General features: G+C 37.4%; 1 protein-coding gene across 1 annotated transcript; it reads left to right on the forward strand.

Moving 5' to 3' along the window:
* Positions 1-371: 371 nt before the first annotated feature.
* On the forward strand, positions 372-18,408 carry LOC149083612 (26 kDa secreted antigen-like). Its single transcript, XM_089235398.1, has 4 exons — positions 372-578; positions 16,782-16,905; positions 16,996-17,130; positions 18,169-18,408. The coding sequence occupies exons 1-4, from the start codon at positions 435-437 to the stop codon at positions 18,348-18,350; spliced, it is 585 nt and encodes a 194-aa protein (XP_089091524.1). The 5' UTR covers positions 372-434; the 3' UTR covers positions 18,351-18,408.
* Positions 18,409-20,574: the final 2,166 nt, after the last annotated feature.

Raw genomic sequence — 20,574 nt, forward strand, 5'->3', positions numbered from 1 at the left:
GCATCAATATCCAAAGATCCAAACAGCTAATGGAGTGTGTTTCGACTTTCAATATAATTAAAATAAATTATAGCGAAGAAACATTATAAGTGGCAATTATTTTCAAAATCGATGCATTCTAAAATTGTCTTTTTTAAGTAGAAATAGCGTATTCATTCATCATTATCCACAGTCTTACTACGGATGTGCTCTGATATCGCTACGGAACGTGCCTCTGTGATCAAGTTGTTTAGCACGAATATGAATCAGAAAATTCATGAGACGTCATGTTTCTGGGAAAACCCGTGTCACATTTCGAAATCGAAGGATGACATGCGTGAAACGCTTACTGTAGTAGCGATTTCGATACTGAATTAGGAATAAGCGTTTCAAAATGTACATAAAATGAAACGATTTGCGAACGAGGTACACACAGTACGGATCAATCAATAGTCATGAAATCGTTGGTATTGATGGTTCCAGCTCTCGTTGCTCTGATCGCCTCGTGTTTTGCCGATGACTCGGGGGCGGACGAAGCTTTTCGTGCAGCCAAGATCGTTCCGGGAGTCATTGACGAAGCTCCGACTTCCCAGCTTAAGGTAAGAGATACAATGTTTATCTTCGTTGCTAGAGTCATTCAAATTTCACTAAATTGGTACACATTGTTGTGCCATAATCACATATTCGCGTGGTGTTTCACATAATTCGAGAGCCTTTATGATTAATTTGAATTTTCTCTGTTATGGAATATCAGCGATTCCGTGTGTTATGCATAGGCACTTGCTATACAGGATGCCCTCCAAGCTCTAATTCGGCTTCAATCTCATCAGCCGTTCGTCGTGGAGGTATGGCTCTAATTTAAAAATGCTCAAAAATCACTCTGTACCAGTTTGACTGGTATATATATAAAACGTGAAAATACAGTGTCATAAAAAAAACTATATTTTAATACGGTCCACTTTCTTTTAACATAGAATTAGAAAGTTGTTGCCCTGTATCTTTTGAGGACTAAAGCGGAAAAAACACGTTTCTAAGTGTGATATTCACTGAGATATTGGAATTCAACAATCGGAAAAAAGTTGGGATAAAACAGTATAAATATGAGAAAGCGGCGTTGTCCGTGTTTATGTGGTTCTATCCAAACTTTTCTGCGATATTTGAATTGAAATATCTCGACAAATATTGCACTTAGAAACAAGGAATATATTTTGTTTGAATCAGGAGAGACAGGGCTATAGCTATTCAATTGGAAGGTAGAAGACGTGGGGACTGTATAAAAGTTTATGTTTCTCATTTTATGACACACTGCTTTTTCACTCTCGAAACTGGTGTAGAGTGATTTCTGAACACATTTTGAGCATTTTCTAAATTAAAACCGTACACCCGTGACGAATGGTTCATGAGATTTATAGGACTGAGACACAGGTTCGGAGATTTAAGGCCGAATTATAGGACTTGCATGGCACCCAGTACAAGAAATGTGTAGCAACGCGTTAAAATATGTCAAGGTATGTCAAATATATCAATGTGTATATTGCCACAAATTTTCTTCGCTTCGTTCCTATTCTTGAGCTACATTATTAAGTAATAGCTGTATTACAGTCTGTATTGTGTTTTAAGCTTGACGTGATTCTTTTAAATTTTAATCAAATAATTGTTAAATTTTTATTCTGCCTTTAATGGTAAAACGTTTTAATGGATCTAATGAGTTGCCTCTGACTGGACCTCCTATTCAAACATTTTAGAGTCCATGAGACGTTGCTTAAATGCCCATATTTGAAAAGAAATCGTATTTCATAACTAATACAGTAAAACCTGCCTTTAACGGAAGCTGTATTAAGCGGGAACCTGTCCTCAATGGAAAAAAATCATGGTCTCGTGATTTCTCTCGGTGTCAAAATACACATTAAAAAACCTGGATTAAACGGAACCTGTCTAACGCGGAAACGGGAAAGAAAATTGTACCCTTTAACGGAGAATTTCACACAAACACTCTGCGTGTGTTTGGCGACCAATGGACGAAACGATCATTTAAAATGTTAAAGCGCTACCGAAATTTTTTACGCAATCTATGCTCGCAAATGGGAGTTCTACATCATTCCACCCTTTTGGATTAGCGAAAACCGTTGCTGTACTTGATACTGTGGTACACTTTCTGTACTTGATACAGATAAGCCATTTGTAGTAAAGCAGTTGCTTTGTGCAATTGTAATAAAATTTTTCGGTAGAGCAGGATTTCCCACGGAAGAAATCAGTTTAAGGTTGGATTTTTCTAAATGACATGGAAGACACAAAACTGTGTGCATTCCGTGATAGCAAGAATGAGCAGGGCCGGAATTAATTAGAGAGGGAGGGGGACAACTGCCCTGGCGGCAAATTTTAGGTGAGAACACCCCCATTTTACAATCATCGAATTTTACAGTGGTAGGGGCAGCAAAATATTGTTGCTCTTTCTTCCCCCCATAAAATTCCTAGTTACGGCTTCGATACTGAAGATTTGAAGATTACATAAACATAGACTATAATGTACAAAATGAACATGATACGAGACGGACATTGATATTCTAATTGAAATTTTTTGATGAAGTTAAAAATAACGTAAATACCGTTATTTTAGAAGAACACTGCAGGTCTCGGAATTTTATGCAGATGCTGTCAAAACCTAAGTACAGTATTTAGTAATTATTAGTGCTAGGATTTTTACGCTCTAAAAACTTCTAAAATATGGTCCATAAAATCAATGCATTTATGCTCTTAAAAACTAAATATATGCCCTGTAAAACGGAAAGTATGTCTTGAAGCAGACCAGAATTGAACGTTTCCGTCGCTGCCCAGCCTTTGCAGGCTGTCTGACGACTTACTGATCACCAGGGGTGGTACGTGAAGAAAAAAGACAAGTTTGTGCATGTGTGTAAGGCGTGTAGTGTATGTATGTGTACAGAATGAAAGAGCCAGGAGAGTATGAGAGAGAGAGAGAGAGTAAAGGTTTATTTGTATGAATAAACTACATACAACAACATAACAAAAACAACACAACACATGAACTACACGCAAACTGTATACAAGGGTATGATCTCCCAAGGGACCTATGTCCGTCCAGGGCAGAGCCATGAAAATAACACCGAAATGTTTTCTCGTGGCAACATGGTTTAATACAGTCAGACCTCGTTAATGAGTCACTCTTGGGAGAGCAAAAATATGACTTAGTAAGCGGAGTGACTCGTTAAACGGAGTAAGCCCTAGCTGTGCCAATTCCTGCCTGAGGACAATTGGGACTTCCAAAAAGTGGCCCGGTAAGCGGAGTGACGTGCTAACCTGGTGACACACTAACGAGGTTTGACTGTATATACACGTATGTGTTACACATACACACACACACACACACATATATACACTCATGTCCATAAATTAAGGATAATTCAGAATCACACGGAAATCGAAATCGAAAGTAAAAATTTCACCTGTAGAATTATCACACACATCTGCCAGAATGATATTTTTGTTCTTTATGATTTTGTTCTTTATCGCAAATTTCAGGAAGCCACCAGATGATGCCGATAGCACGTCACAATGGCGAGAGTGTAAGAGGGGGGTATATGAGGAATGGTGGCAAAGAAGTGAAATTGTTCACAAGAGTTCTGTAAGGCACTCAGTGCCATAAGCGAATAGTTATGACACAGAGGACGCATGTGGATGATTTTTTACGTGGTAGAATTATCGGCCGCCTGGAATGTGGGCGACTCAGATCGAAGTATCCGAGGAACTTGGAATTGCCCAAAGTGTCATCTCTAGGCTTTGGCAACGATTCCAAGATAACGGAAATGTCAGTAGACGTTACAGTACAGGTCGCCCCCGAGTTACAACGCCGAATGAAGACCGGTATTTGGCAGTAACTGCCAAAAGAAGCAGACGGAGCACAGCATCCGACCTGCCTCGTCAGCTATCTGTAGCCACGGGTACCACAGTTTCAAGGCAAACCGTGTACAGACGTTTGGGAGATATTGGTCTATATGCTCGCAGGCCTGTCAGATGTGTTCCGCTCACGGCAACTCACTGTCGGCAGCGATTAGCCTGAAGTAGAGAGCATGCAATGTGGACATAGTCACAGTTGGCTTGTGTGTTGTTTTCCGACGAGTCCAGGTTTAGCTTGCAGTCTGATTCACGTCGGACTTTCATATGGAGAACGCCAGGTACCCGTTACCACCAAGACATCATTTAACGACACCGTTACGGTGGTGCAGCATTGCTCGTTTGGGGTGGAATTATACTGGGTTCCAGAACAGATCTGCATGTTCAAACCGGAACCATGAAAACCCAAATTTATCGGGACATCATTCTGGAACAACATGTACGTTTGTTTAGGGGTGCCATGGGCGCAGAATTTGTGTTTATGGATGACAACGCCCGTCCTCACCGAGCAAACATCGTAAACGAATTCCTTGGATCTGAGGATATAACCCGTATGGAATGGCCAGCATTATCACCTGACTTGAATCCAATAGAGCATGTGTGGGACACGCTTGGCCGACGAGTTGCAGCTCGTCAACCACCTCCTACACGTGTACCGGAACTTCGAAGCGCATTGCTTGCTGAGTGGAGTGATCTTCCCCAAGATCAGATCGATAATTTGATACTCAGCATGCCTAGGCGTTGTACGGACTGTATTTCATTGCATGGGAGACATACAGTGTATTAACCATCATACCAACCATGTAATAGTAAGTTTTTGTAAAGGAGATATTTTTTACAATTGCTCCAGGGATCAAAAATCGTAGTTTTTATGAATGGTATCATACCATCGTTTTTGTTCTTTATCTTTTGTTTAACAAATGTTTGTTATGTTTCTGAACCTTTATTTGCCGGAGCTGGCATTATCCTTAATTTATGGACATGAGTGTATATATTGCCCCATGGCTTTTATGCATGTGTTTATTGGTCTGTCTTAAAACTTTATATACTATTTATGATATTGGTATTTTCCACATATGTTTTAATCAAAGTTTTATATTTTTTTTATGCATTTTTCATTTTTTATGTGTGAATCCAAGGTATTGTATAGGCCTGTGTATATATTGTTTGTAATTTGTGTTAATTGCATTTTTAATTGGGTTGCTGTATTTTTGAAACATATGACAACCATATTTTTATGGGCATCTTTTTATCAGCCACCTCGTTGGGCATTTTGCCTGTTGTGGCGTTGTATTTGTATTTGTATTTGTATTGTAAATTTTTGGTCCTAAATAGATAAACTGTTTTTTTTTATTATAGTTTTACGAGGAAGAATTATTTGAAATTGCGTCTCGTTATTTCTGATATTTCTTTGAATTTGTCTTATTTTAAACCAATCTGTATTTCTGAATAGAAAGAGTAATAGTCTATAAACATAGGTTTTACGAACATTTGATCTGTAGTCATTTATTTGGATATTTGATGGATGATGAGTATTTGGCCCGATTATATTTAAGCTTTTGTTTATTGTTTTGTTGTGTAATTATCATTGTTACAGTCATAATCACCTCTCCATACACAAATTCCATAATGAATGGTGAACAGGATCCAAGCATTGTAAATAGTTTTTAAAAAGTTTTCTGAAATAATATTTCGCAGAATATACATTCTTATATTATAATATTTTATTCTATTGTTGATAATTTCTATATGATTTTTCCATTTCAAATCTCTACTAAATGTTATTCCTAAATACTTGAAGGTTTCAGTCTTTTCTATTTGAGGGCAATCGCAGAGCTCTTCCGTACAATTTAGAGAGTGATACCTTAGGGGCCGTTCAAGTATTACGTCATCATCGATGAGGGGGGGCGGAGTGTTTCCGATTTGCTGAGTTTTGATGACAAGGGGGGGTTTGGATAATGCTTACGACATCAATCACCCTTTATGAAAATATGAGTTGGATTCAGAGGGGCAGAGCTGATGACGAACTTTTGCTGACAAGGGGGGGGGGAGGGGGGGAGGGGGTCTAAAATGGCCAAAAATTTGCTTACGTCCTACTTGAACGGCCCCTTATCTGAAATGAAATGTCAACGTCATTTCTTCGAAGCTGAAATTTTATGTATTTTGTTTTCGAGACGTTTAACTGGAGTTTATTTCTATGGAGCCAATATTGAATTCGATTTAAGTCTTCTTCTGTATATTGCTTTAATACTTAATCATTTGATACTGATATGCTCAATGCAGCATCGTCGGCAAATGTAACTAGTTTCCCATGCAGTTGCAAAGAATGAATGTCGTTTATATATACTAAAAATGCCAATGGTCCTAAAATTGATCCCTGAGGAATTTCTTTCCTTATTTTCTTATAATCGCTTATTATATTATTTATTTTAACAGCTTGCTTTCTATTTTCAAGATAACTCGTTAGCCAGTTAAAAACATTTTCCCCCTTAAACCTGCATTATAGAATTTTTTCATTAATATATCATGATCGATACTTTCAAACGCTTTCTTTACATCTAAGAAAAAAGGGCTAAATTTTTATTATTTTTATCAATTTCGTTGTAGATATATTCAGGGAATCTCAAAATGGCCATTCCTGTATTCTTTTTTTTCGGAAACCAAACTGCGAACTCGAAAAATAACTATGTTTGTCGGTCTAAAATTGTCAAGAAAATCGACAATTTTATTTCTAACAACTGATTCGATTACTCGAAATGGGGCGAAAATTTGTCAAGTTATTTTTATTTCCGGTCTTGCAGATGGGTTTTACAATTGCGTATTTTAATTTTTCCACAAATTTCCCTTCTAATATGGAAGTGTTTAGAAGATAGAGTAAGAATTTAGTATGATATTTATACACTATTTCTAACATCTTTGCAGTAATACCATCATAACCGCATGCTTTATTATTTTCCAAACTATTTATCACTATTTGTAAATTTTTTTCATTTATTCGGCTGAATACCATTGAATCTCTTTCGGAGTGTGAAATATGGCCCATATGTTCATCTAGATCGGGAGAAATGTCTTCAACTGTGTTGATGAAAAAACCATTAAAATCCTCAGCCAATTTAGTATCATTCAGGGATTCTGGTAAAACAATCCGTGGCTGAGGTCCCTTAACAATCATGTTCGCTAGTCTCCATTGTTTTCTTCTATTTTTGCTACATTTAAGAGAGAAATTCATTTAGAAAATATCTTTCTTTGACGAGTTTGATTTTTTGTTTCAGCAAGGTATTGAATTTTTTATAATCTCTGTATTTCTGTACATTATTAATGTCGTGCCGATGAGTTTTATATAGTTTTTCTTTATAATTTATCATTTGTTTTATTTCGAAAATTACATATTATTTACAAATCTTTGCGAAATGAATGCTCATCGTGATAAAACACAACGCAATCGAAGAACAAGGGGGGAAATGTCATAAGGGAAGTAGCTGATGATATGCTACCCAAAAACCCCAAACATTATAAAATTTTACATAATCGAGAGACACCAGTCAGAGATGTTGAAATCAATAAAAGATTAGATCATGACAAAATTTTTGTGTAAACACGTTCACTGGGCAGTATAGGTGCCCTAGAACCGGCATCAGTCATATAACCATAATCAAGAGCGTCAAAGAAAAAGTTATAATGAAGACATGACGCACCATCTCTATATTATAATTACATGAATTTGATGCATTATTTGTTCATCCAAAAATAAAAAAAAAATAAAAATAATAATAATTAGAAGAATAATGAAATTATAACAAATGAAAAATCTAGAATACGGAAAATAACCATATTGCTGACATTGAAAAAATAAGGAGAAAATTCAGCGCAAAGAGCTTTGCACAATAGATACAATGCAAGAGCAAATTATGAATAAATGAGAAAAATGAGATTAATTGCGAAAAAAAAAACCCTAGATATAAATGTCCCTGAATTGCGATCACAGCATCTGCAATCTTATATATAACTAGCTATAATACCCGGCGTTGCCCGGGTTTTTTTTCAATGAGGCTTTTTTGGATCACGTGATATCTCCCTCTTTCTTTCAGGGACATGCAAACCGTGTCTAAGTTAACCAATATGGCGACTTCCTACGCGACTCATGAAAGAAACAAATTTAGATTTAAAGAAACGTGAAAAAAAATAAATATATATATTTTTCTTTTTGTAAAGGGTGCTAGGTATTTCGATTCCTCCCTTTGAACATCAAGTTATCTATCTCTGCCTGTTTCTGCTTCGAAAAATGCTTAATTAAAGCTGTGCTATTTTTTGAAGCCATCGTTTCAGGAGCGAGTTTTCAAAAATGTTTTTTGTCACCCACGAGGTTTTATGTGCAAGAATTGGATGTTTAAAACGAGATAACACTTCACACAGCTTTTGAATTCAAGCATTGCCGCTATGGTGATCGAGCGGTCATAGTGACGGACTCGCATCGCAAGGATCCGGTTTCCAACCCCACCGTCGAAATAGTGGTGGTCGGCTGAAGTTGGTTTTCTGTGGTTCCCAACTTCAAGGCGCGAATGAGAGCCGATCTCCCCTTTAAAAAGTCTCGCCACAGAGAGCAACAGACCTACAAACAGTACAAATGTAATTCAATCATAACACATCACTTCTGAAATACAGATGGCAGCACTGAAAAATCAAACACAACACTACATGTGCACTCAGACTCTTAGGTACATACACACAGCTACACTTCTTGCACAACTCACTAGGTAGTAAATCACCCATAAATGGCTATAATAGTCGGCGTTTTCTTCAATGAGGCTTTTCGGATCAAGCGATATCTCCCTCTTTCTTTGAAGGACATGCAAACCGTGTCTAAGTTAACCAATATGACAACTTCCTGCGTGACTCATAAAAGAAACAAATCTAGATTAAGGAAACGTGTAGAAATTAATATATTTTTCCCCCTTTTTAAGGGGCGCCAAGTATTTTGATCCCCCCCCCCCGAACTTCAAGTTATCCATCTGCTTATTTCAGCCTTCAAAAATGCTGATCTGATTCCACAGCTTTCAATTAAAGCTGCGGAATATTTTCGATGTACTTTTTACGGGCCCATAATTAATTTTAAAACATCCTAACCCACATGAATTTATGCAGTTGAATATCAAAAGACAATTCGGAGACATTAATTTTCAGACTTCAGAAGATGTAAATAAAAAGTTTAAATCAATGTTATTGCATGAATGTCCAACTCAAGTGTATTTCCGGCTAATGATTACTTCATATTTAATCTCCTCGTCTTCGTATATATCTCAAAGCAAACTCAATATTTCAAAAATCGCGTATTTAATACAATTTTTAAAATTATCGATGTGACAGAAAACCCCACGAAACATTTCCGCATTTCTACATTAAAATCGGCAATTTTAACACTGATTTCTATGAGGATCACCCTTTTCCTGACCCTCAAAGTGATGCTGATGATGGTGTCTATTCAAAAAGCTCTCATTACTGGGAGGATTGAATAAAGTGGCAAACCATTATAAAGGCATAAATATTATACATATACTGACGGCGTTGAAGAAATGAAAAACCATTGTAAAGGCATATACATGTCTTAAACGCATTGCTATGGAACCACGGTAACCAAAGTAAACGTTCGGAAAGTGATTTTTGGGGCCCGAAAACCATTGTTGCCCGACAGTTTTTTGCCCATTTGGGGCATTTGCCCTACTCTGACGAGATTTTCAAGTAGCCTATCGTTTAAGTCGGGTCTCATTTGGTATATATGCGAAATTTGGCGACGATCGATCTAAAATTGTAGATTTGTATAGAGAACATACATACACACAGACACACAGAAAATCAATCTTATATATAAATGTGAAAGTATGTATGTATGTATGTATGCTCTTTATACAAATCTACAGTTTTAGACCGATCGTCGCCAGATGTTGCATATATACCAAACAGGTCCGGGATTGAACCGTAGGCTACTTTAAAAGTTCGTCAGAGCTGGGCAAATGCCCGAAATGGGCAAAAAAACTGTCGGGCAACAATGGTTTTGGGGCCTCAACAATCACTTTCGGAACGTTTACTTTGGTTACCGTGGTTTCCTAACAATGCGTTTCAAACATGTATATATGCCTTTACAATGGTTTGTCACACCTTCAATTCTGTTATTATAGCAGTTTATTCCTTTATAACGGTTTGTCACTTTTCCAATCCTCCCATTAATTGCAGAAAAACCGAGAAGTGGCGGGTATTTCTGCTAGCCTATAAACAGGGTGTCCTGTAAGTGATAATGCGGCCTTCATCTCATCAACCGCCCATCGTATAGGTATAGTTTCAATTTAAAAAATGCGTAAAAGGCGTTTGAATATTATTCGCTGCACAAGCTGGACGTATGACGTCGCTAACAACAGAGAACAACAACTACGCTGACAAAACTGGGAATAAAAATGTTCAACGCCAACTGATGAACTCAATGCTTGCCTGAAATCTGCAACACTCTGGCACGAAGTTAAAAAATTATCATTATCCACCAACATGCGAGTTCAACTGCAAAATGACAGCACTGCTATCATTTTCACATCAGTTGACCAACCACTGGACCGATTACGTTCCCAAATGGATTTTGCCAGTTGTTAAACTCAGTTCAAGAACTTGCAGACAAAGTCTTCCCAAACATTCAACAAAATGACCAAAACCATGAGTGGCTTTCTGAGAGCGATTCTGACACCGAAAAATGACAGTGTGAACAAGATCAACGAAAAAATACTAAAAATTTTTCCAGGAGACTCCACATCTTACAAATCGGTTGACACTGTCACAAACACGGGACAGACATTTAGTTCTGTATCCTGCAGAATTTCTGCACTCCTTTGGATATTCCGGGTGTGCCACCACACAAGTTGACCCTCAAAGTCGGAGCACCTATAATGCTTTTAAGAAATTTAGAGACACCGAGACTCTGCAATGGCAGCAGACTCTGCGTGAAGAAATTTCACAATTACATCATCGAAGCAACGATTCTAACTGGATGTGACAAAGAAAAAGAAGTCTTCATTCCACGTATCCCAATTATTACCGAAGAAATGCCATTCACTTTAAAGCGATTACAGTTCCCGATTCGTTTAACTTTTGCCATGACAATCAACAAAGCGCAAGGCCAGTTGTTAGCAGTAGCAGGTATCAACTTACTTGAGTCCTGTTTTTCACACGGACACCTTTTCGTCACCTGTTCGCGTGTTGGTAATAGCAAAAATTTGTACATCTACACACCAGATGGACAAACAAAAACATTGTGTATCCACAAGCGATTGCCTGAAGTTTTTAATTAAAATATTTAAAAATAAAAGTAATTTTTTCTTACTTGATGCAGAATTTTTTTTGATTAAGAAATAATTAATAAGCTATACGTATATATAATTTTTTACGGGGCGGACAACGTCGCCGGGTATCAGCTAGTTTTATATATATAGAAGTGAAAGTATGTATGTATGTTCTTTATACAAATCTACAGTTTTAGGCCGATCGCCGCCAGATTTTGCATATATAACGAACAGGACCGGGATTGAACCGTAGGCTACTTTAAAAGTTTGTAAGAGCTGGGCAAATGCCCGAAATGGGCGAAAAACTGTCATTCGACAGTGGTTTTGGGGCCTCAACAATTACTTTCGGAACGTTTACTTTAGTTACCGTGGTTTCAAACAATGCGTTTCAGACGTGTATATATGCCTTTACACACAATGGTTTGTCACACCTTTAATTCTGTCATTATAACAGTTTATTCCTTTATAATGGTTTGTCACTTTTCCAATCCCCCAGTAATTGAACAGAACCCGGGAAGCGCCAGGTATTTCTGCTAGCCTATATACAGGGTGTCCTGTAAGTGCTAATGCGGCCTTTATCTCATCAACCGCCCATCGTAAAGGTATAGTTCCAATTTGAAAAATGCTTAAAAGGCGTTTCAATAATATTCACTGAACAAGCTGGACATATGACGTCACTAACAACAGAAAACAACAACTACGATGCCAAAACTGGGAATAAAAATGTTCAACGCCAGCTGATGAACTCAATGCTTGCTTCGAATCATCAATACTCCGGCATGAAGTTAAAAAATTATCACTATCCACCAACATGCGAGTTCAACTTTTTTTTTGTTTTACTTTTATTACCAGACACGCCCACCAGATACAGACATCAGAGCGTTCCCGAAGGTCGGGCACGCCTCGAAAATCCAGGCACTTTTTTTTTCATCAACGGACGTATAATAAATCGTAATCACCGTCCACGGACAGATGTATATAAAATCTGAATCGTCAATAGAAATCGAAGAGTAGATCATATGACAATCTTCGTCTTAAGCGTCCTGTGCGCGCCTGTTGTCACGCCGGTATCTATTACGTCTAAAAATAAAAATAAAATCGCAATTGACAATATATGATTAGGATCTTGAATCTTCATCAGTAATGCTAACGATTGATCTGTTCTATTTTGACGTCTGAGGGCGAGTTCAACTACAAAATGACTCAGCGCTGCTATCATTTTTGACATCAGTTGATCAAACTTGGCAATGGAAGAATTCCCGTAGACCCAAGCACTACAATGATTGCGTTCGCAAATGGATTTTGCCAGTTGTTAAATTCAGTTCAAGAACTTGCAGACAAAGTCTTCCCAAACATTCAACAAAATCACGGAAACCATGAGTGGCTTTGTCAGAGAGCGATTCTGGCACCGAAAAATGACAGTGTGATCCTAAAAATTATTCCAGGAGACTCCATATCTTACAAATCGGTTCACACTGTCACAGACTCAGCGCAGAGAGTTCTGTATCCTGCAGAATTTCTGAACTCTTTTGATATTCCGGGTCTGTCACCATACAACTTGACCCTCAAAGTCGGAGCACCTATAATGCTTTTAAGAAATTTGGAGACACCGAGACTCTGCAATGGCAGCAGACTCTGCGTGAAGAAATTGCACAACTACATCATTGAAGCAACGATTCTAACTGGATGTGCCAAAGGAGAGAAGACGTCTTCATTCCACGTATCCCAATTATCACTGTAAAATGCCATTCACTTTAAAGCGATTACAGTTCCCGATTCGTTTAGCTTTTGCCATGACAATCAATAAAGCGCAAGGCCAGTCGTTAACAGTGACAGGTATCAACCTACTTGAGCCCTGTATTTCTCACGGACAGCTTTACGTCGCCTGTTCGCGTGTTGGTAATCTCAAATAACATTAGTTTTAGAAAAATAATATGATAATGAGAAGTGTTGATACAGACTAAATATTATCTTGAACCATTACCTACTTATTTTCGAATGAAGAAAATTTCTTCGTTTTACTGACTAATCTCATCCAGCCGAAATTTCCCTTTTGTGTAATTTTTTCCCTTCAAATTCAGAACTAATGTGCTGCCATCTATAGGTAGAAATACCTGAATACCTAGCCAAGTACGGTATTTATCTTTAGAGAAAAGCATCGCATAAAATTAAAATAAATAAATAATTCTTTTTATTTGGTAAACACTCTCAAAATTCCCTACAAACACTGAAAAAATTCTCCCATTTACCAATTTTATATGAGTACAGACACCAATTCAGATGATTAATCTAGTTACAGCCACACACCAGTGTTCTTGAAAAGCTAGTGTTTTTATGCTCCAGTGTCATTGCTCATTGGTTGAAAAACCTTAATTTCAGGATCTTTTTATCAATCGGCATTGACGTTCTATTTTTAGTGCATAAAAGTCCTAGTCCCAGGACCTCTCGTCACAGGCGGGAACCGCAAAAACCATAGACTTAAGATATAAATAGACCGCGCACGCTATTCATAAAACTTGTCGAACGTGAAGAAAAGATGAGCAGTATTGTCGGGGAAAGAACAGGTTCTGCGCTATTACATTTGGCGCGTTTTCGCAGAAGCTAGGATGTTGCTGTAACGAAATTTGACTCAATTCGATCAAGTTGATGAAAACTTTCCTTCATTTTTTCAATGAATTTCGCTCATTTTTATGTGAAATATTTAGGGAGTATCAGATTTGAAAAAATAAATTCTATAAAATAAACAAATATTGGAAAACGGAACAACGTATATGTTGTAAAGCCTAATTCATTTATATTTTTAAATATTCTCTTCATTCACTTTGTCGCTTTTAATTTCGAAAATTTATTTATACTAGGGGTTATTAAAACAAAAATATATCTTTCCAGAACATTACAATTACTCTATATACTCATAATTAATGTATAATTAATTATAATGCATCATATTATGTTATGTAATGTAACACATTCACACTCATACCATATTCAGTCATGAAATAATATTCAAACAATAAGAAAAAGTTTCATTTCTAACATTCCTGAAAAACCTTTTATAACCTCATCACACAAAACTGTAAACACTTACATAATATTTCAGGATTAAAATATATTTTACTCAAGAAAATTACAGAATCTCATCATCAATTTCTCTAAATTATAAGAATTAAAATTCCATGTAGAGTATATATGTAATAATTTAAAGTGTGTATATATATATATATATATATATATATATATATATATATATATATATATATATATATATATATATATATATATATATATATATATATATATATATATATATATATATATATAATATTTTAGGATATAATATTTCATATATATAACATAATATTTACACATGTCACATATATATATATATATATATATGTGACATATGTAATCTCTTCGCTCCAAAAGTATGCATATGTTAATCTTAATTTAAGGTATTAAATCGTTTTTAGAATGATTCTTTTTCAAGATAACATCTGAGGTACACAATATATGACTTCAGGTCTTAGTACAGATATTGACTCAAAAAATCAATTGAATAATTAATTTTCTTGTTTGAAGCGGCAATTTCACATACAACAAACATAAATTAATGAATAAAAAAATTTCTTTTCTGTAATAGTTTTATCTCAGGTGTGAAGAGGGGTAAAAATACTATTATTTTTAGAGGTTGTTATGCATTTTTATGCAAAACTGCAATTGTCTAGAGAGGGGGGGGGGGAAGTTTTCCTCACATTCTATTTAAATAGAATATTTTTCATAAATTTCTCCTTCTGAAAAGCATATTTTCTTCCAAGTTGAGTAAAACTCGAATGAACTCACTAGCTCGCCAAATCTCGCCAAATCTTGCGGAGACGTATATTTCAGTTAAAACTTCATAAAACTCACAATTTCAATCATTTATTGCCAAAATTCTATTAAAACATTTAATAATGATTCATGACATTTGAATTTTACTAAAACTTGGAACTTTAATTGAATTAAATCCAAAATGGAGTCGTTAAAAACTGAGATTACGTCAGAAATCCATTGCATCGTCAATTTAATATTCCAATTTTTAATTTATAAGAAGAGGAATAAGCAAAAAAGTATTCCCTTGTGAAAGGATACTGGTCCCCCTTTCCTAAACCGCTCAGAACATCCGAAAGCTGCGCAAGTGTTGGCCATTCTAATCAAAAATAAGACAGCGCGTGTAGATCGTCATACGAGTAGCCATAAGGAAAGCATTGCCAGCGAGATTCCCTGACCAGCCTTTCGACCGGAGTCACGTGACTCCGGATCTTTGCTTCACATTGTAACCCCTCGCGCGCGCTCTATAGTATTATTACTCTGTGGCAAAAACCAGTCTGAAGCGGAATTGGAATAGCGAGGAAATTTACTTTCGATCGAAAATTACGAAATATTCCTTAAAATTGTGAAAAAATGCTTTATCACGTGAAAATAGCGAAACATGCAAAAGCATTGAAATCCGAGCCGTAGTAATTATAGACCAATTATTTATTCCATCCTAATGTCATACTAATATGCGTACATTCATTTGTCTTAACGAAACCCAGAAACTTCTCCAACTCCCAACCCCATCTCGTCTGTAATCAATACAAAATTTGTTAATCGCGAAAGTATCCAATCGTCCGGGGGAAATATATTGTAAAAATTGTTTTGTTTATTTTGTGTCAAAAAAAAGAGCAAAGTGTTCCAGACTCTGACGCGAAGCTGGGCTTGAAGAGATCTGGGCAACGGGATAAGTCCAGTGGCAAATTTTTGGCGTTCATTCATTCATTCAGTCATGGGACGCACCAAATGTTTTAATATTAAAGCGTGTTATAAAGAAAAGAAAGTTCTGTCTCTAGTTTATATATAGAATGCAAGGAAACCTGGATTCAATTCCTGGAGAACTTTTTTCCCTCAAATTCCGCATCGGCATAACAACCAGGAAAATCTTTCTCCTGAATATATATGTCGCTGCCAAAACTCGAAGTGCGGCCGACTCGCAACGGCGAACGCCACTTCGCGACTTCACCAAGAGTTTTGGCCAAAGTCCGAATTAAAAAAATTATTCTGACTTTGACCTGCCATTCCGCGAAGTGGCCTGAGATCCCTGGCAAATGCTCGATGTAAGATGGCCCGGTAGGAGCCAAATCCATTTTTTTTCAATCGCCAACGTATAAGATATGTCTATATTAGATTAGCTTCATGTGTCGAGAGAGAAAAAAAGTGAAATTTGGAATAAAAACTATAAAAATAATTATATAAGCATATAGTTTTTTCGCCAAATTTCAGGGGAGAAACTAATTACAGCATCGTGACTGCAGTTTGGTTGACATAATTATCACGAAAAAACACGGCAACTTGACGATGATTATCGGACTTTGGCCAGAATCAGTGTCCACTTCGCGAACTGGCTGGGTAAATATAGAACAAAATAGGCAGTAACATATACAGTATATATATATATATATAACTTCGGCGTTCGTTTGTTCATTCGTTGCTTGAGAAGTAATAATTATATTAATAATTATATAATTATATTAGAATTAATAATTATATTTCGAATAGGTGAGTTATGGCAAAAAAGAAGTTGACTATGGGACAAGGATTGGCCTGCTCCAATCAATATTTATACCGACGGTGTCATTCGCTGAGGCGAAGGAATCCGCCAACTATACCTTGATCATGATTGGTAGGCAATCGAAATATATAATTCTTCATTTTTGTCATATATATTTCTGTCAAATTATTTTTTTTTTATGACATACGATTGTTTGCTTAGAGTCAGGCGGACTGAACAGAAATCTGAACAACAGTCAGTTCCTGGAATGGCTCGTCGTCAACATCCCCGGCAATAGAATCAATGACGGTTACACTGTGGTATCTTACGTAGCGCCACGACTATCAAACATAATGTGTGAGTATAGACATAAAATAACATTGGAATGTGTTGCTGCACTGAATATAAGTTGGTTATGAACAAAATAGTATTGTTCTCTGGATAATTCAGTCATAATAATTTATATATTTTCATAACTTTATTTTTTAGATGGCCCCCTTCTTTGTGTTGAGTTATATTTTCTCTTGCGTCTCACTGTACTCACTGAGCAGGGTCCCTGAAATGCAGCGGTGAATTATTTTCTTATAAACGAACAGATTCTTAAGTAAATTCGTGGTGTCCAGTATGTTAAATGTAGCCACTGTGCGGTCGTGGGGGGCATCGCGCTGAACGCTCATCGGGTTGATCCAGATTCGAACCCCGTTGGCGGTACAATAGTGATCGGATGAAGTTGTTTTTCTACGGTATTCCAACTTCAAGGCGTGAATGCGAGCCGATCTCTAAAAAAGTCTTCCGCAGAGAGCAGGCAGACATGCAACACATACGCGCACCATCATTCCAACATATAGCAATTCGTTAGCAGATCCGCAGAGAAATATGGACGATGCGCATGTGCTTCAGTAGTAGACCTACAACACGATACTTACGTAACATGAAAATTCAAGCATTTGCGATCTTTGCTTCGAAACATGTTGGATAGATGGCTGCACCAGCAAGAACATGAAACAAACGCATTCCTCACTACATAAATATGTTTGCAACTGATAACTTTTATTCCGGCATGTACCAATCCGTTAGATTCCGCAAAGGAATGTGCACGAGGTGCATGTGCGGTTAAGTAGTAGTATCTGAAATGTCTGATTGGCCATTAACTTCATTCTATTTATGGCCACGGCCGTATAACCAAACACATGTCGGCTGTTTAGCCCCGAAAGTCATTCATGATCATACATTCAATACTGCAATACGTTTGCTCGTTTTGGGGAAAATATATCTATGGTTATAGGAAGTACACCCGAAATCTATAATCACGATGAGAAAGTGTCGTGTGTTTATTTAATAATGTATAGCTAATATGTATATACGTATGTTCAAACATTTTCATACTCGTTGCAGTGACTCGCATGAGCGTCTTCCTTTACTACGAACAAACCACCGTCTTGGAAATCGATACGATCAACACGTTCATCGATAACCTCAAAGACGGATTCAATATCAGGAAATTTGTGAAACAGTTCAACCTCGTGGAACCACCCGCCGCTGGTAATTTCTTACTGACGGTGATCATCTCTAGATGAATGACGAATATGTATGAGGATGTAGTCAAGTTAATAAATATAATAGATATATTACATACATATGCCATGATTTCAATTTCTTATTGTTATACTCTCATTCCTCGGATGAGTTGCGGCGTTGCGGGGGTCCTCTTAGTGTACATAGGGGCTTCCAGGAGCGTCGCGAAACAAGATGCCATATCTATCTGACAATATTGATTCATGCCTGCTCAGATTGAAACAGGGTTTTCAAAACTGAAGAGTCGTAAGTCAAAATGTGTTTAGTGTCATTATTTTCTTTCGAATTAGCGGGTTCAATGCAATCTACAAGCCAGTACCAGTAACAAAGAAGCGTCCGCGTGGTGGAGAGCGAAGATGTACGTCTTCAACCCTGAAGGTTACCGTAAGACTCCACGAGTTCGATCTGGGGGAAGAACGTCGAAAGCGAGTTCTTTACCTCCTCCTAACCAGATCACGGCCAAACGCTATCTCTCAATGAAGAGATTTTAGCTGTTTGTCGAAGACGACCTGGACGTGCGTGTCTGTGGTCAAGTGCCGCCACGTACGTCTGACAATATTCTTATATGAGTGAAATTTCAATGTTGAAATGCCTGCTGAACAATTCCCGCACTTATTCTCGAAAATCATACATTTGATAACAGCTCCCTCAGAGTATTTAGAGCCGATAACACGAGTAACCTGGCATTCACGTAAAATGTCTTTACATTTTACGTGAACCATAATGACAGTATAAAAAATGAACAGACCCTTATTATTATCCCCCCAAAACAATAAACGCCCACGAAAACTTTGCCATTCTTTGAATTTGACCATTTATTTCGGAATTTATCAACCACTATTATGGGTTGAGGAATGTCTCGAGATAATCTCCATAAAAGTGACTGTCGAGCCTCTTTGACCATATTCTCTTGAATCGACGTTACGTCATCTTTGAGCTAGCTCCCACCCCCTCCTCTTAAACTGCTAAAATGATGACCAAGTAGCCATACAATAATAACATGGGTCCGCGCGAAATACGTACAGCGTCACCACTTACAGGACTGCCTTTGAAACCGGTCACTCGCGTTGGGGTCGACCACGCCGGATGGGGATGGTCGCTCGTGAATCTTGCCCCCCCCCCCCCAGCGACGAGAAAGAGACTCATAATCATAACGCGTATTAAAAAAAACATGGTTCGACAATACATCCTGCATTTCCCGGGACAGTCCCGGTATTTTCTGGTTTTTTTTTTGGCCGTGCCAACTTTTTGGCAAATGTGTCCCGGTTTCTTCCGTATTTTACACGAAGCCTACTTGAATTTTTATTCTTTATTGAAGTCAAAGATTGAAATTATTTTTCAACTCATAAATTATATTATGATAATTCAAACTATATATCAGAACATTAATCTCCCACATTTGTCTTGGTGAACGTTTTTTTCGTGGAATCCACTGCGATTTGCAGTAATGCTTCATTTCCCGCCATTGAGATTTTTCCGGTTTTCAACAATATTTGGCAACTTTGTTCGGTTTTGGCGACATTTTTGGCGATAATTGGCGATGTCTCGTATTTTCCCGTACTTGGAATTTCAATTTCTCGTATTTCTCTCTACGAAATATGGTCAGCCTAAATACGAGAGATTATCCACCGACGGTGATGGTGGCATCTGTGAGACACGAAACGGACGGAAGAGAACCGCCATCTTCGTTTCGACCCCAAGAGATGACAGCATCCGTCGCCGTTCGTTGATAATCTTTCGTACTGTTAGCGAATACCACCTGCTCTTTAGATGTAGGTGCGTAGCAGAAAGACACCTGCCATGTAGCGGTACTATCATTTTAGTATCATTCGATGTTGAAGTGTGAGACCGGACGCATGCAAGAAAATGCGCTCCCGATGGGTCTCTGATGTATCATATAATTTAATCATTTAATTAAATCTCTCATATTAACGATTCTGTCTCTCCATCAAGAAACGTCTCATTCGTTTAGTCTATAATTCAGAAGTGGGATGACATAGACATAGATATATAGTGATAACGATGATGCTATGCATATCCCCCGTGCGTTGATGTTTATGAACTAGAGCCCACAATCGGCAGCTTGCGAAGTTTGTCTTCTCGACGACGAAACAAAAAAAAAAGTTTCTTCTTTTCTACTGATGATTTCCGATGACGTCCGCTGGTTGCTGTTTCCGATGTCACCCGAGGATATTCGAAGTCTACCGAGGATTGCCGAAGTATACT

The sequence above is a fragment of the Pholcus phalangioides genome, unplaced genomic scaffold (genome assembly GCF_987345545.1).
Source record: "Pholcus phalangioides strain wild (caught in Gottingen) unplaced genomic scaffold, Ppha-v1.0 ptg000008l_1, whole genome shotgun sequence".
Classification (NCBI taxonomy): Eukaryota; Metazoa; Arthropoda; class Arachnida; order Araneae; family Pholcidae; genus Pholcus; species Pholcus phalangioides.